General features: G+C 36.2%; 1 protein-coding gene and 1 long non-coding RNA gene across 20 annotated transcripts; one reads left to right on the top strand and one right to left on the bottom strand.

Moving 5' to 3' along the window:
• Positions 1–1,300: 1,300 nt before the first annotated feature.
• Positions 1,301–5,857, bottom strand: LOC143452311 (uncharacterized). 18 transcript variants are annotated; one of them, XR_013114997.1, is made up of 7 exons: positions 4,686–5,857; positions 3,302–3,505; positions 2,604–2,718; positions 2,472–2,522; positions 2,320–2,385; positions 1,793–2,228; positions 1,301–1,700 (listed from the first exon to the last, which is right to left on the bottom strand). It is a non-coding gene; the product is annotated as an uncharacterized LOC143452311 (long non-coding RNA). The 18 variants fall into 18 exon arrangements; XR_013114999.1 differs by having other exon boundaries at positions 1,793–1,925; XR_013114996.1 differs by having other exon boundaries at positions 2,472–2,519.
• Positions 5,858–11,499: 5,642 nt separating this feature from the next.
• Positions 11,500–15,150, top strand: LOC143453125 (uncharacterized). 2 transcript variants are annotated; one of them, XM_076954283.1, is made up of 5 exons: positions 11,500–11,538; positions 11,823–14,411; positions 14,492–14,604; positions 14,692–14,748; positions 14,942–15,150. In XM_076954283.1, the coding sequence occupies exons 2-4, from the start codon at positions 11,828–11,830 to the stop codon at positions 14,701–14,703; spliced, it is 2,709 nt and encodes a 902-aa protein (XP_076810398.1). In that variant the 5' UTR covers positions 11,500–11,538; positions 11,823–11,827; the 3' UTR covers positions 14,704–14,748; positions 14,942–15,150. The 2 variants fall into 2 exon arrangements, with proteins under 2 accessions (XP_076810398.1, XP_076810399.1); XM_076954284.1 differs by lacking the exon at positions 11,500–11,538 and adding an exon at positions 11,612–11,633.
• The last annotated feature ends 1,261 nt before the right edge of the window (positions 15,151–16,411 follow it).

Genomic DNA, 16,411 nt, shown 5'->3' with positions numbered 1-16,411 from the left:
CGCGTTCCCGTCAAACCTTAACCATGCTGTAGGCTACTGTGCTGTACAGTAAACAGTGTGAAGAATTTAATCCAATCAAATGTATTTCAAGTTAAACACGACATTACGTTAATTCGACGTCTTTCAGGTAATAAAACATATATTGCCACTTATAAAGTAAAACATCACATTAGAGCAGGGGTGGGCAAACTTGTTCAACGAAAGAGTCTCTTGCGGAAAACTACAAACACCAGCGAGCCGCAAAATTCGTAGTATCAATACAAATACAGTAAACAATGCATCGATAATGAACAATATTGGATATTACTATTCAGTTAGAGCAGCCACTAAAACATGTTGGCGAGCCGCAGTTTGCCCATCTTTGTTAAAAACTATACTTGCTAGCATTAGATGTCTTTTTTGCAGTCTATTTAAGTAGACTAAACTGAGCTAAAGCTTAATGTCTTAACAATTAAGTTGCGTTGACTTGCTGTTAACTAATTCTTCGGATTCTATATTTATTGTTACGTCATAAACGAAATGCTGGCCTAAATAAAAGAAAAAGAGAGAAACGTTCTTAAACGTGACTCTTGGTAGCCCTTACAATTTTTTGGAATTTTACGATTCGACTAGAAGAGCCACAAAAAACATGCCGGAGAGCCGCAGTTTGCCCTACACTGCATTAGCGTCTCGTTAACCACAAAAAAAATACACCACAGTAACAACGGAATTCACTTTTACTAAACTTACTACTTGTCGATCTTGAAATATCTTGCTTCGGCCACTAATTCGGGGGGGGGGGCTGTTTGCACATGTTAAAGCGTCGTCACTGGAATAATATGACAACAGGAGAACGCGGAGCAAGTGTGTGCTGAATATATTCACAATTATCTGTTTTTTCGTTTTCTGGGCTTTTATTTTAATAAAGGATTTCTTGTGGGAACGTTTATCGAAAGCTGTGTTATGTCGTGTAGGCTAAGTTGCTACACTCTACAAAATAATTGGTGCAAGTAAGCACCAAAATTTTAATTTTATTTACCCATGTTTGATTACCAACTACTGTATGTCCAGACGAGACAATAGGTAGAAGAAATTTACCAACCTAATTGGTTGTATTAATGTCAATTATACCAAACAACATGGTTGCTTGAACCTACAAAATCAACCAAAAATACACTTTAGACTGTGCTTTGTACACTCATCATTGATCGTTTTAACAAATCTCCATGATTGTAACTGCCTGAGTAAATGTAAGCTTCAGTAGCATATCTCCAGTAGTCTATGATACACTTTCTGCAAAAAACACACTGTTCAGTGATTATACGAAAGTTTGTATTTGACACGCCACATGTGATGATGCAACACTAAACAAGTTTATCGCTTAGTTAATTTGCTTAAATGGTAGTGCCCCTTAGTTTGGTGACTTACTTTCCCTATTTACCATCACAACAACTATTAATTCCATCAAGCTATTTTTGTATGAAATACCATGCATTTTCGGCACATGCCGGGTACGCTGCATTAAACACAAAAATGATTTAAAGCAGAGCTCCACCGCCCTGCTTACAGATGGGCACTCATATTTTGCGTTATTCACCAAGCAAAATATTTGCTTTGGTTAGAATAAACTTGGCCCAAACATGACCACCTGTGGCTACCAGGTACTTCCAACCTCTTCCAACAGTTCACTTTTGTGAAACATATTGAAGAATTGTTCCCACCTTTAAAAACAAACAAACTCTTTAATGAACTTTATTTGAAATGGTGCTGAACAGATTTTCGTTTCATAAAGTTTTCATCATTAATCCCATACCTTTTGTAAATCAAAAAATGCAGCTCAGCTTTCTGCAGAGCTTGGCCGCCATCTTTTGCCATGCATATTTCTTTTCACGGTGCCAGAAGATAGCAAATCGGGCAACAAGCTCATGCCGCTGTCCTCAAGCGCTCTGCCAAAAGAGCTAGTTAATACACTCTTGTAAATCTATGCCTACTGTACTTTGACATAGTTTGTGTTGTACAAATATTGCTGATAATCACAATCCTTGAATAATTCCAATTCAGCCGCATTTCATATCCATCAGTTTTGGGAAATATTTTGCAAAAGTCTTGTTGAATCTGGAAAATTTTCTAACAAAATTGAAATAAAAACCCTTGGGTCAAAATTTTAAGGCCGTACTTACTCCCAATTCACTTGAAAGAGTATTTCAGCCACTGCCATTCTCATTTCTGGATATAGTACAATAAGGCATCTATAACCAGAGCAAGAAGGAATTGTAAATACCAAACTTTAACTAAACGCAAGGTTTTATATATAAATCATAATTATCAAGCATTACTCACCACTCTTTCACTTGATGCAACGTTCCTGTCACTGTCACCCTCACTGCTGGATACAGTAGAAGGCATCTATAACCAGAGCAACGATTAATTTCAAATGGCAAATTTTAGCTAAACATAATTTTGAATAAAACATCACAATTATCAAGCATTACTATTGCTGCATTTAATCATCATCATCATCAGTGTCGTGGCCGCTTTGCCTGCTAACACAGCTAGATAAAGAAGTCATCTATAACCAAAGCAACACAGAGTATGATATGATTCAGTATACGCTTAAACCATACCTAAATTTAACTGAATTGATAAAGTTTGAGTGTTTAAAGTAGATATGTCAGCCTAACGCTTCAACAACAAAAAAAGATCCTTAAAGTCGTCAGAAATCAATTCAGCAGACCGATTCTACAAAAAGAAATGATGGGATTTTAATCATGACTACCACATTCAATGACTTTATCTAGTTAGTCTTTAATGCTATCATGTATATACCCATTTGTTTTTCAACGTACGCAATTGTTCAACTAAAGTGTAATGAGAAATGCTAGGAAGAGGTACAGTTTTTGAATGCCTCATAGCAGCACCAACTGGTGAATAGACATCGATGGTAATGACTCCTTGATTCTCAAATAATAACTCTTTGTGACACGCCCTACTAAATACGTCCGCCTGTGGGCAGAATTAGAGGAGAGGTGATGCTGGAACGACATTACTCTGCGCATAAATTCACAAAAAAACACCGGCTGCGCATAAAGAGACCGCTTCATTTCATTTCCACCTCACTCACAAGATAAACAGAAAAAAAGGGATAGGAAAAGGAAATTTGACTCATGTTTATTAACTGAGAACAACGGACAAAGCACTGCGAAGAATTATCAGACACAAATAGTACCTTGAGGTACTATTGTGGATAAAACGAGACCAGAACATCAGAGGAAAATGCGAGCTGACAACATCAAGGAAAGGCCAGAGCCAGATTTAGATTTACCTGAGACAAAATCTATCCTTTGGCCTAACACTTTCGCCATTGGGCGTATGAAACATCCACATTCTTCTTGATGTAGAGTTGATAGACGTTGAAAAACATTTTGGTATTGTGCACAAAACATAGCAATGTCATCAAGAAAAGTGCGTAACTCATTTCGTTCTAAACTGCAATGTGGGCTTGTATTTCTTCTTCTTACCATATGCTCTGTAACGAAAGCATTAGTATGTAACTTTGAAATAAAATTAGCTGCATTTGCAAATTTTCCTGTTTTCAAAAAATGAGCTTGCTGTTGTATCATTGTTCTGCAATGACATGCTATCACCGAAACTTTGTACAAGAAACGGCTGTGCAAATGAACTTGTAGAACTATATGAGGATTGATTGAGGTATTCTGCATGTATTTCTTGTGAGGTCTCAGCGATTAATTCTTTCGAAGACTCAACGTGACAAGTTAAGAAGTGTTTTCTGAGAGAGCTAAAGTTGGAAAAATACTCTTAAACAACAATCCTGACTATAGTTTAATATATCACGTCCATCAACAAGTTTATGCATCTATCTGAAATTCTTTGTTAAAGCAAAAAGCAGCAACAAACTGCTGCAAATGAAACATGTACAAATATGGTCCATTACTTTGAGCTAGACTTCAGCAAATTTTTTGTTCGCATGCAAATTTATGGTTATTCCATGGGTAAAATCGTTTATATAGTAGCCCTAGAAGCCTCAAAGAAAGAGCTATCAAATGTTAATTATAGCACATGTTAGTTAAGAACAATTACATTATGGCAATGATAAACATTTGTAATCTGAAACATACTTTGAAATAGATATACAATGGTTACCGCAACAGATTACACAATTTCTGCCAATAACTTTTGTTACTCAGTGATTGCTATAATATCAGATAAATTACCAAATCTTTAAATTTTCCAAAATTCACTCATAATTATTTTAACTGAAAATGCTACTATTTTGTTAACTTTTTTTTTTATATATAGCTAGGCTACATTAACTTATCACTTGCAAAGTAGTCATTGGAAAATAAAACTACACAATGAAGCGATAAACTGTCGAAAATTGTACAACTTTTTTATACAAACTTATCTTTCCCCAACTGTTTTTATCAATTCCTTGACTGTTTCTGAGTCGATCAGAAAAAAGGACTCTTTTGAAATATGTTGCTCTACGGTATACAATACAACTTCCACTGGTTTAAGATTTCAAATGAATGTTTTCCAAATTAAGTATTTTTTATGCTGTAGCCTATTGCTGTGTATTTCTTTAAGGAAAATCTTTCAAAAAATATCATTACTTCATGTTAAGTCTATAATTAAGACTACACAAAACAATTTCATCTTTTTCTAAACTTATTTTATGATTTACCTACTTTTAAATGTACCAATGAAATCCTAAAAGCTCCATTCCATTAACTGGTTGCAAACAAATTCATCCATGTTTCGTAAATTCGCATTTGCTGCAGGCTATCCTTGTTAAGAATAAATCACCGGCACCGGGTACATGCTGGACACGAGGCAATCCGCAGATCGTCCATAGACGGTTAAAAATGGATGATTCTTGCGTAAGCATCTATGGATACCATTACGAAAAATCGAAGTTCTTGCTTCTTTAAACTTATCCTACCACCCGTCCATGGACGGTTGTTGAAATAATCTTAAATCAGTTGTTTTGCAATGAAGCCATGGACGGGTTGTAGGATAAGTTTAAAGCAGAGGTTTCGAGATTGATCATGGACACTTAAAACCAGGGCTTTGGAGCCGGAGCTGGAGCCCCGGAGCCGTGCATTTTCACCGGAGCTGGAGCTCTTCGTGAAATTCAAATGGAGCCGGAGCAGGAGCTGGAGCCAGTTGTTTGAAACATAGCTCCGGCTCCGTTGTATTTCATAAGATGCTATGCTACTATTCTACTACTATTGGCTGAATTCACATCATTTAAGAGCAACCCTTCACAAAATTAAGAATTACTGGGGATTTGACAGCAGAGCAGTCACATGTTCATAGCTGCAACCGATGGTACTGACTACTGACTGACCCATTGAGATAGATATTCCAAATTGAGCCTTCATCCTTAAACCTCAGTTTGTGACGTAATGGAGCCGGAGCTGGAGCCGGAGCAGTGGTATCAATGAGCTCCGGAGCTGGAGCTAATTTATGATAAAAGAGAGCTCCGGAGCTGGAGCAATTTAAAATTTACGCCTGCTCTGAAGCCCTGCTTAAAACGGACGATTTTTGCGTTAGCGTCCACAACGGATTTAGGATAAGTTTAAATAGCGGATATGAGGAAAGCATCTATGGACTGTTTTGGGATAGCCTTGTGGGGATGGCAATGTGAATTGTTTTAGGTTGGCCTAAGGCGAAAGGCTTTAGTCTCTCTTTTAGAGCTCCTTGACTATTTTCATCTTTGACTCCGTTGCGTATGCTACTTGTGATTATTTCTTAAGGTTAGCACAACACTCATAAAGTCTAAATTGTTATATTGTCCAAAATATAGTTGTAGTCACATCACAAAACAATTCCATCACCGCTTCACATCTGAATAGAGCTATCACTAGAATTGAATAATGAAAAAGCCAGAAGGGCAAAAAAGAAAAGACTCATGTTTGAACCAAGCCTAAATTTTTATATCGCTATATCAGCCAATCAGCGAAAGACACGTTATTTGCATTGCTACGTATAGATATAGTCAGTTGGGGCAAAAAAAACATAGGGGTACTTGGGGTAAAAAAGGACAACCCCCCAACTCCCCCTAAGAATGATTTTTTTGAAAAAGCTTTGCATGGTTAGAAACATCATTTATTTGCATAGTTTTTTAACATACAATACAGGTCTAGAGGTAAGTACTCTTCAGGAACTATGCAAATCACTAAATTGACCCAAAAACGGTCCAAAAAAACTTTTTTTGCTCTTTACAAAACTTTTTGTGGATCGAAAACGATGGTTGACAATCACAATCTTTTTATGTGTATCTACATGATATTTTAGTATGATTGTACTCCAGTACTTCAATTTTGATTGCTTTTAACCTTTCATTCTATTCTATGTTGTCTTTTTTTACCCCAAAACTACACAATGTGTTGGGGCAAAAAAAGACAGTTGTTTTTATTTTCCCTGTGCTTGTTTTGTTTTACCCCATCTTTAATAACTTTCATTTTAAAACGATTTTGGTTGCTATAAGGAATTAAACTAGCATTTTAATGTTTTACTTGCATTGTCTCAGTTTCCTGATCTCTAGTAAATACATTAATCCTAATGTACTGATGATTCATTTGAAATTAAGTTAAGCAAGTGAAGTTAAGCGTGAAGTTTCACTCTCCAATCATTTTGTGTTGTTCTTTGTAGTTAATTGATTTATGTACCATTCTACTTTGTTGAACTCCTGCCAAATAGCCATTCAAAAGCTTAACCTTCTTGTAAGCATTTACCAGTATCAGAAGTCTCTGTTCAGTGTTAGTTTAACCAGTCCTGGTAGCATTGTGTTTCTCCAAAAGATGAAGAAGGCAATCCAATTTTGGAAAAGACCAGTCCACAGGAAACTGAATGGTCAAGTAATGTGGAAGAAATGCCATCCACCTCATCAATCTGCAACATTTAAGCTGTTTCCACACCGTCGACGAGCACCACAGTACAATCACGGATAAGAACAACAAAGGACATCATCAATGAGTTGCAACTTCACGCTCCTGAAGGGATGAAGTATGAAATACGGCTTGTGTCAAAAGATGAATCGGTTTCGATAGAAAGTGTGTTAAAATCAAGGGAACGACAAACAAATGAAAAGAAGAAAAAAAGAAAAAGAGTGAAGATGAATGGAAGCATTTTAACAAATGAAGAATTTAACGAGCAAGTTGAAAACTTTGAAGCAAATGGAACAATTGCAAAAAATAGAAAAGCTGGGAGAAGGAAAAGGAATGCAGACGAAGATGAAGAAATAAATTCACTGGACCTGGAGGAGGAAGAAATAGAAAGAAGGATGGAGCTAGAAATTCAAAGACAAATGGATGAAGACATGAGGAGAGTAGATACAGAGGATGAGATGGTAGAAGAGTCTGACGATGAATCTGAAGAAATGAATGACGAAACAAGAGAAGACACAGTTGTTAGAATGGAAGATGTAGAGGAAGAGATGTAACTGAAGAAAGTGTAAATGAACAGAAGAGAGAAAAGAGAACAATTAAATTGGAAATAAACAAAAAGCAAGTTGGAAAGTACTTTGCCGTGTTTTGGGAGAAGCCAAAAACATATTATTGGGGAAAACTTCTGAAGGTCTTCAGAGACGAGGTTGATGGAAAAATTGAGCAAGCTGAATTTAAGTTTTGGGACAAGAAATCAACTTCAGAAGATGCAGTGTATTGGGACTGGCCAACAAAGGAGGACATAGATACAGTCAACGTTGAAAATTGTTTTTGGGGTCCTTCAACCGCAGTGTTAACTTCTGTCGGACGTGCAAAATCATATTTTGGTTTTGCCGAAGAAGAGGAAGTGAAAGAAAAATTTGTGTTCCTAAGCAAATATGGACTTCATAATGCATAAACTTCTTTGTTTGTTTGAACAAGATGTTACAGTTTCATCCTCATCTGTATATATTGCTATTTCTTCTGCTTTGTGTTGCTTTTAATAAACAAAATTTGCTGTCGAAATTGATTGTTTTTTTTTACCCAGTGCATGGTTTTTATTGCCCCAAACACTGGGGGAAAAAAAAAACAACACAAAATATTCGATAAAAATAAAAAGAATAAACATAATGCTCCAATTTTTTGGATACATCAATGGAATATTAATATTGATCAATAGAGGGTAAAACTTGACTTTTTGGCCCATTTTTTAGCGAGAAAATCAAAAGTTTGTCAATTTTGCATTTTTTTGCCCCACTTGACTATATGTCATATTCTACGTCACCGAGCTTTTCACCACAGCACTATCAAACTTCACACACTCTAAAATGCAACGCTACTTGAAAACACTCATAAACTAGGTCAATGTGTCGGTTTAGGGATACAATGTTTGAATAACAGGATTAACCAAGTATAACACAGCTGTCTAAATATTATATTTGATCTAACTGGAGAACACACAGTCGCTTATTAAAATGCCAATTATATGACTTATTACAATTTACTATTACAATCGCCATAGCCTTAAGCCTTTTAGTGTCACTATGGTCTTGGCCAAATTTTCAACTTTTCACCAAGGCCACTAATCAGGAGTAAGTATAAGTACTGTAAATAACATGCTCAAGATTAATACAATTATGTATTTTGACATTGCTGTGTTTTCACTTTTAGCCTGATACTTCAACATGACCACAATAATCTCTATCATCTGACTAAAGAAAGTTTTCGGACGACTTGAACCTGGCACCTGGCATTCTTTATCATACGATCCCCTGGTTACCGAGCTAGCCTTTATGTAATTTTGGTTGTCACGTATTTTTTTTGTTTTTTACATTATATTGCCCAAATTTAAAACTTTCTACTAGGTCCAGTAAACAGACCTAGCGACGTTAATGCATTGCCAGTGAATATCGAAAACAGGCCATCTGTGAAGTTTGTTCATGATTTATTTCAGCTGTTACACTACGTTTCTACATTTAGATAATTGTCTACGAGTACACAGGTCCAGCAATACACAGTTTTGTTGTTGTATAATACATGCTATACGAACAAAAAATGTGCACACAAAAACCAGAGATAAAAGTTACTTAACTCAAACAAAACTAGAAAATTTAAAAGCACCTTTAAAATTCTAAGTGTTTTAGTTTTGTACTCGTGGTGCCAAACAGCTATAAAAAATTAAGTTAATGACTTTAGTTTTTTGATAGATCAGTTTACTTTTATACAACATCTATACCATGCTTGAGCAATCACGTTATAAGAATTAATTGTGAATGTTGTTTTTTTTCAGTTTTAATGCAGTTTTTGTTGTCGATTGGTTCATCAGAATTGTATACCATTGATAGAGCATTTGTCACAGGTTTCTGCAGCAACTGATATAACAAATAAAACAACTAATACAATTTTTGTGTTTAAAGCGAAAGTTAAGTTAATCAGTTTTAAGTCAAGTTTTACGCTGCTCACAGGTATATGCAATTTAACACATTAAGCTTGAGTGTTGATGAATATAAAATTCTTGTAAAATTTTTAATTAGGCTACATAACTTAAGAAGTTTTTGAAATTGGACTTTGTTTAGATCTTGATTGCAAAGTTTGTTGTTCTTAGCTGAGAAATCCCCTGCGCAACATGTTGAAAAAATAGCCATTGCACGCTCAACTAAATTTATTCCTTCCCTGTGCACACATTTCAATACTGAGTTGAAACAACGCCTTTCAAATACATTAAAATTGAGTTTTTGTTTGTTGGACAATGATAGTCACTTCTCTCCTGTCAGCTCAGCTTATCAAAAAAAATCGTTCATGGGCGCTTTTATCATATCCACTAGCCTATCCCAAAACACTCCATGTATGCTTTTCTCATATCCGCCAATTAAACTTCAACCTACAATCGCCCGTGGAAAAAAACGCAAAATTCGCCCGTTTTTAAGTGTCCATGATCGATCTCGAAACCACTGCTTTGAACGTATCCTACAACCCGCCCATGGACGCTTTGTTGCAAAATAACTGATTTAAGCCTATTTCAACAACCGTTCATGGACGATTAAGCAAAAACGTCGGTTTTGCGTGAAAGCTTCCATGGACGCTTACGCAAAAATCGTCCAATTTCAACCGTGCATGGACGATTAGCGGATTGCGTCGTGTCCAGCTTTTACCAAGTGCCTAAATTACCACGTTGTAGGGCTAATGTAAGTCGTCCGCTTTTTGATTGGGGACAGCGCGACATTAACGCCAAATTAAAAACTATGTACAAACTGTATAGTAGCTGCAAGGGAGATAAGGTACAGAGCTCTTTTGCACACTTTACTTTTCTACGATGACCTTTACATCTTAAAATATGAAAATTTTCTACATAACAAAAATTTGTATTTGTTTTTTTCTTTCATGAGGTTTTATTTTTAACTTATGTTTCAAAAGAAGTTAATGCTGCAGAGTATAGCAACTTTTTTTAGTCTCACAATAGCCCACAGGTTGAAAAAGTTGTAAACCAGCTTTTTGAGGCATCGACAGACCGACTGAACCCGTTACTAAATCGTTGTTTACTTTTTCACACATTACTATTGATTTATTTGGTTAACTAATGAATATTTTCCACATTTTAATGAGAAAACAAGTATACCCGGTAAATATTACCAAGCAAGCAAAGTAATAAGTACCAAATTAATTGTTGTGTTTAAACAACTTGCTGTTACCAATCGGAAAATGTAGTGGATTTACCATTTATTTATGTTGCGTATGTTTTTCCCTTTTGCTGGCATACACGGTACAATAATGGTATTAAACGTGCACATGACTGCATTGTAAGTTTTACCAACATTTTTAATGTAAAACATGCATCACATCAAAATGTGTTTTACCGAAATAATGCACATGACAGAGAATAAAAAAACGAAGTTAAATTTTTTGTAAACATGTAGAATTATAAAATTGAATACACTATGTGAAAGACGTACAATATTTATTAGATAAATGAAAGGGATTACTTTTAAACTGGTTATTTATCTGTTGAGAAGGGTTGTATTACTCCTTTATTAAAACAAGTTTTTAAACCAAGTAGAAGTTATGTTTGGCAATAAACTGTTGAAATATTTCTTGTTGTTATCCCCAATTACATACAAGCTGCACTTAAATGCAACTGAAGTTTCATTAACAGTAAAATAAATATAGATATCATAAATTAAAAGAAGTTAGAAATTTCGCGAAATTTCTTCATCTTGATTTTACTTCTGAATCTTACATAAGCTGACATCAGTATGTGGCTTTCAATTGTTGAAACCTGGTGTGAAATTAAATTTTTGTAAAGTTTTAAAATTTTGGAACTCTTTTTGGCTGTATTTTAAATATATTCTTATTATGTTTAAAACTATAAACATTGTTTGCATTGTTGCAGCAATTGTGTCAAAAACATGTAGTATTTGTTATGATATGCAATGCTTAAATTCTTTCCGAAAAGAAACAATACAATTTTGAAACCCCCGTGAAAAGTTAAAATTTACATCGTTTTTAGCCAGTGGTGCGTGAAACAAACGTTACTTGCGCAGTCACCTTGAATGACTTTCCTCAGTCTGCGCTGCACCTGATGGATGGAAGCACGGTTATTGAAGTAAAGCTGCAGGTAGTTTGCCAGCCTGTGACTTTGTGATGTAGTCTATTTCTCTCAGTAGACTGCTAAAATTATTTTGCAGGAAGGGAATCCAAAAGTTTTTCTTTGTACGTTAAACATGAAGTATTATTTGTTATGATGTTTAGAGGAATTCGAATATAATGTAACATGTAGTGCAGTATAAAGTAATGTACAAACAGCAAAACTAAGTGCTAAGTGTAATAATTTTTAACAGGACGTAAAAAGTTTAAAGAGCAAATTTTGTTGCATTTTGTTTCATAATAAGTAAATTTCAGCAGCTATGTCTGAATTCTCTTCACAAAATACATCTGATGATCGGGTTAATGATGAAAGCAAACGAGCCAATGACAACGACAAGCTGGTCAACAACCAAAGCGAAAGAATCAGCGATGAAGCCGAAAGAATCGATAACAATGACAAGCTGGTCAGCGATAAAGGCGAACAATTCAACGACAATGTCAAGCAGGTTCGCGACGAAATCGAACCAATCAATAATAACGGAAAGGCGATCAGCGACGACAACGAACGAATCAGCGATGAAGCCGAAAAAATCGATAACAATGACAAGCTGGTCAGCGATGAAGGCGAAAGTGAAAGTGAAAGGGTCAAAGACAATGATAAGCTGGGCCTCGAAGAAGGCAAACATACTACCGACGAAATTGAACGAGTCAATGGAAATCTGGTCTGCGATGAAAGCGAACAAGTCAGCGTCAATGGCAATGGCAATGGCAATCTGCTCAACAACGAAAGCGAACGAATCAGCGATGAAGGCGAAAAATTCAACGACAATGTCAAGCAGGTTCGCAACGAAATCGAACCAATCAATAATAACGGAAAGTCGATCAGCGATGAAAGCGAACAAGTCAGCGATAACGGTCAGCGATTAAATGAAAATGGCAATGGCAAACCGGTCATCAACGAAAGCACTCAGGCCAGTGATGAAGACGAAAGGGTCAACTACAATGGCAAGCTGGGCATCAAACAAGGTAAACATGTTACAGACGAAAGCGAACAAGTCAGTGGCAATTGCAATCCTGTCAACGATGAAAGCGAACTAGTCAGCGATGAAGACAAGCGATTCAATGACAATCGCCAACAGGTCATGGACGAAATCGAACGATTCAACGGCAAGCTGGTCACTTACGAGGGCAAACAGGTCAAAGACGAAGGCGAACGAGTTAATGATAATGGCAAGCTGGATATTGAAGAAAACCAACAGGTCATCAAAGCAATCGAGCGACTCAATGACAGCGGCAATCTGGTCAGCAACGAAAGCGAACCGGCCAGTGATGCAAGGGAAAAGGTCAATTACAATGGCAAGCTGGGCCTCAAAGAAGGTAAACATGTTACAGACGAAAGCGAACAAGTCAGTGGCAACGGCAATGGCAATCCTGTCAACGATGAAAACGAACTAATCAGCGATGAAGACAAGCGATTCAATGACAATCGCCAACAGGTCATGGACGAAATCGAACGATTCAATGGCAAGCTGGTCACTTACGAGGCCAAACAAGTCGAAGACGAAGGCGAACGAGTTAATGATAATGGCAAGCTGGATATTGAAGAAAGCAAACAGGTCATCGACGAAGGCGAACGACTCGGTTGCAATGGCAAGCCGGTCAACAATGTAAGCACTCAAGCAAGTGATAAAGGCGAAAAGGTCAATGACAATGCAAAATTCGTCATCAACGAGAGGAAACAAATTAACAAGGAAGGTGAAAGGGTCAACTACAATGACAAGCTGGGCATCAAACAAGGTAAACATGTTACAGACGAAAGCGAACAAGTCAGTGGCAATCCGGTCAACGATGAAAGCGAACTAGTTTGCGATGAAGACAAGCAATTCAACGACATTCGCAAAGAGGCCATGGACGAAATCGCACAATCCGTTGGCAGGCTGGTTATTTACGAGGCGAAACTGATGAACGACGAACTCGAAGGAAATAATGGCAATGGCAATGGCAATCTCGTCATCAATGAAAGCAAACCAGTCTACGATGACGACAAGCTATTCAACGACGCAATCGAACGATTCGTTGGCAAGCTTGTCATTTACCAGGCCAAAAAGATGCACGACGAAATCAACCGAGAAAATGATAATAGCAAGCTGGATATTGAAGAAGGCAAGCAGGTCATTGACGAAGGCGAACGAGTCAATTGCAATGGCAAGCCGGTCATCAACAAAAGCACTCAGGCCAGTGATGAAGGCGAAAGGCTCAATGACAATGGCAAGCTGGTCATCGACGATGGCGAACAAGTCGGGAATGAAGGAAAACAAGTCAATGACAATGGCAGGCTGGTCATCGACGAAGGCAAAGAGGTCAGAGAAGAAGTCGAAATAGCCAATGACAATGGGAATCTGGTCACCGATGATGTGAAACATGTTAGCAACAAAGGCGAACAAATTAATGACCAAGGTAAGCTGATCTTGGGCGACGATGGACGAGTCAATGACAATGCCAAGCCAGTCAGCGATGAAGGCAAAACAGTCACTTCTAATAGACAAGAGGTCAGCGGTGACGGTGAAAAAATCAACGACAATGACAACGGCATCGACGAAGGGCAACAGGTTACCGATAAAGATGAGCGACTCAATGGCAATGGTAAATCCGTCATAGACGAAGGCAAACGTGTAATGGACAATGAATACATATTTGGTAACGGAAGTAAACGTATCCTTGTCGATTGCGAAACGTTCAACCTTGAGTTGGAATGGACCAGCGACGAAAGTGATGAAGACGAAGACGAGGAAGAAGAAGAAGAAGAAGAAGAAGACGAAGAAGAAGACGAAGAAGACCAAAAAGAAGAAAAAGAGCGTTTTGAAATCGATCTATTTCCCAAAGGGAAAGCAATCGACGTCTATAGTGAGTTATGTTAATTTGCGAATTTGTGTTTTATAAAATGTTAGCAGAAATTTATAACTAACTGTTTCTTTACTTCATAGATTCCATTTTGGATGATTGTAACAAAGACTTAAGCAGAGAAGCATTTTGGGTTCTGTCAGTCTTAATGTATTTGGTCTGTGGAGTCGGTTTAGCAACTTATATCTATTATTTGGTAAATATCACGTGTTGGCTACCTATAATGATTACTGTATATCTAATGAGATTGGTATGAATTGTTATGTTGGAGAATTTTATTTAGACAAAATGGTAACAAGCACTCAGCTTCAAGTAGATGAACAACAAGATTTCAGTGAAGGTAAGGATAGCAGTGAAGGTGTGCACAAATATTATCTACAGTATATAAAATCTTCTCACAGTTAACTTTGTGAATGATATTTAAAAGACATTTCCTAGTAAAATTCTTCCAAATTACTTATAAATAAAAGCATATGTCATCAAAAAAGTGCATGATTACGAAACAATTTCACAGCTAAAAGTTATTTCAACAGTTGTCTTTCTGCTTTCACCATGAATAACCTCCAGAATGATTGAACTCACGATGACGTTGGATAAGCAGTTTACATAAAAATAAATTTTTTGATACTGTTATGAAATGTAAGTTTTCGACATCATTTTGAATTCAAATGTTACATCTTACATGTTTGTGTTATTTGTTTTGGTAGACGTTTCTGAATAAAAGCGTAAAATGTTTAATGCTTTTCGATATCAAACTTTTGGTTGCACCCGCACTCTCGTATTATTAGTCATAAGTTGCTGCAAAAACTGCAGATCGCACGCAAGACATTCATCATTTTGATGTGAAAAGAAAAAGCACTTTGCAGTTTTTCAATATGGGACAACTTTAATACCAAACATAATCATTAAGTAATAAATTAAGTAAAAATAAAAGAAATTTACAGCAGCAAAAAGTAATTTTTAAAAACGTAGTATGCTGAATTTAATTACATTACAGTCAAGGTTTTTCTTCATGGTGAAACCATCAAGTCGCAATAACAGAACCTGCAATTACTTTTATGTATAGATTTAGTTCCAAAATTATTTTAGAATGAAGGTGTCTACTAAGTTTTAACGTATATAGTAATTCATCTATTGATCACTATAACAGTATAGTTTGTTTTAACGACATACATACACAAATTTGTTATAAGTAGAGTTACCAAAAATATGCTTCTGTTTCGCATCTCCAAAAAATATTGTTCATTTAAAAGCGATGTTGAAATTTAAGCTGTCCTTTTCCTAATATGGTATTACATTGAAACATGCATCTCCAAGCAGTCTATTTGGTTAATTGTTGTAGCGACAAAATTCCACCCGTGACGATTAAAAACAGCCGTTACGTTACTTTGTAGGCTACCCTATTTGGTTTTGTGAATCAAATTTAATCATAATAAAATGCATTGTTTACAAATTGTCAGAACTCAAAAACTTTTCTACATTATATATTATCCATTACTAATGCTACAATAATGACAAAAAATGCAAAATTAATTATTTATTTGTATTAAAAACTCACTTCCATACATAAGTTATGTTAAATTTTATGATCGCTGCAATAAATTAAGTTTTATGGATGCTGTAAGATAGCAGATTAGCCTTGTAACCAAAATATAGCTGTATTGGAATAAGGCAAAATTGAATAAAACTATTTACAACAACACAAGTTTCAGAAAAATCACAACAAGTTTGTAGTCTTTACGCGATTGACTGCAAACAGGATTATGCATAACATGGAGATATATGAAATGTTATATATGATATGGAAAATAGATAATGTTATAATATATAATATGCGTTTGCAAACGTCCAGGCTAAAAGAATGACCATTACGATGAGAAACCGTCTCTTTCAAATGGTTTCCAGTGCGACTTTTGTTATTTTTATCATGCATTTTTCCTTTCAAAACCTGTATTGCAAAAGTCATTTTGCAGTAATTTGTCGCATGGATCCTTCGGGTAAAA

This window comes from Clavelina lepadiformis, chromosome 4, assembly GCF_947623445.1.
Source record: "Clavelina lepadiformis chromosome 4, kaClaLepa1.1, whole genome shotgun sequence".
Lineage (NCBI taxonomy): Eukaryota > Metazoa > Chordata > Ascidiacea > Aplousobranchia > Clavelinidae > Clavelina > Clavelina lepadiformis.
This window is presented reverse-complemented; position numbering and strand designations above follow the sequence as displayed.

Coding starts and splice junctions, on each gene's coding strand:
- LOC143453125 (XM_076954283.1), top strand. CDS start 11,828: ATGTCTGAATTCTCTTCACAAAATACATCTGATGATCGGGTTAATGAT. Junction 14,412..14,491: donor GAAAGCAATCGACGTCTATA/GTGAGTTATGTT, acceptor TTTACTTCATAG/ATTCCATTTTGGATGATTGT.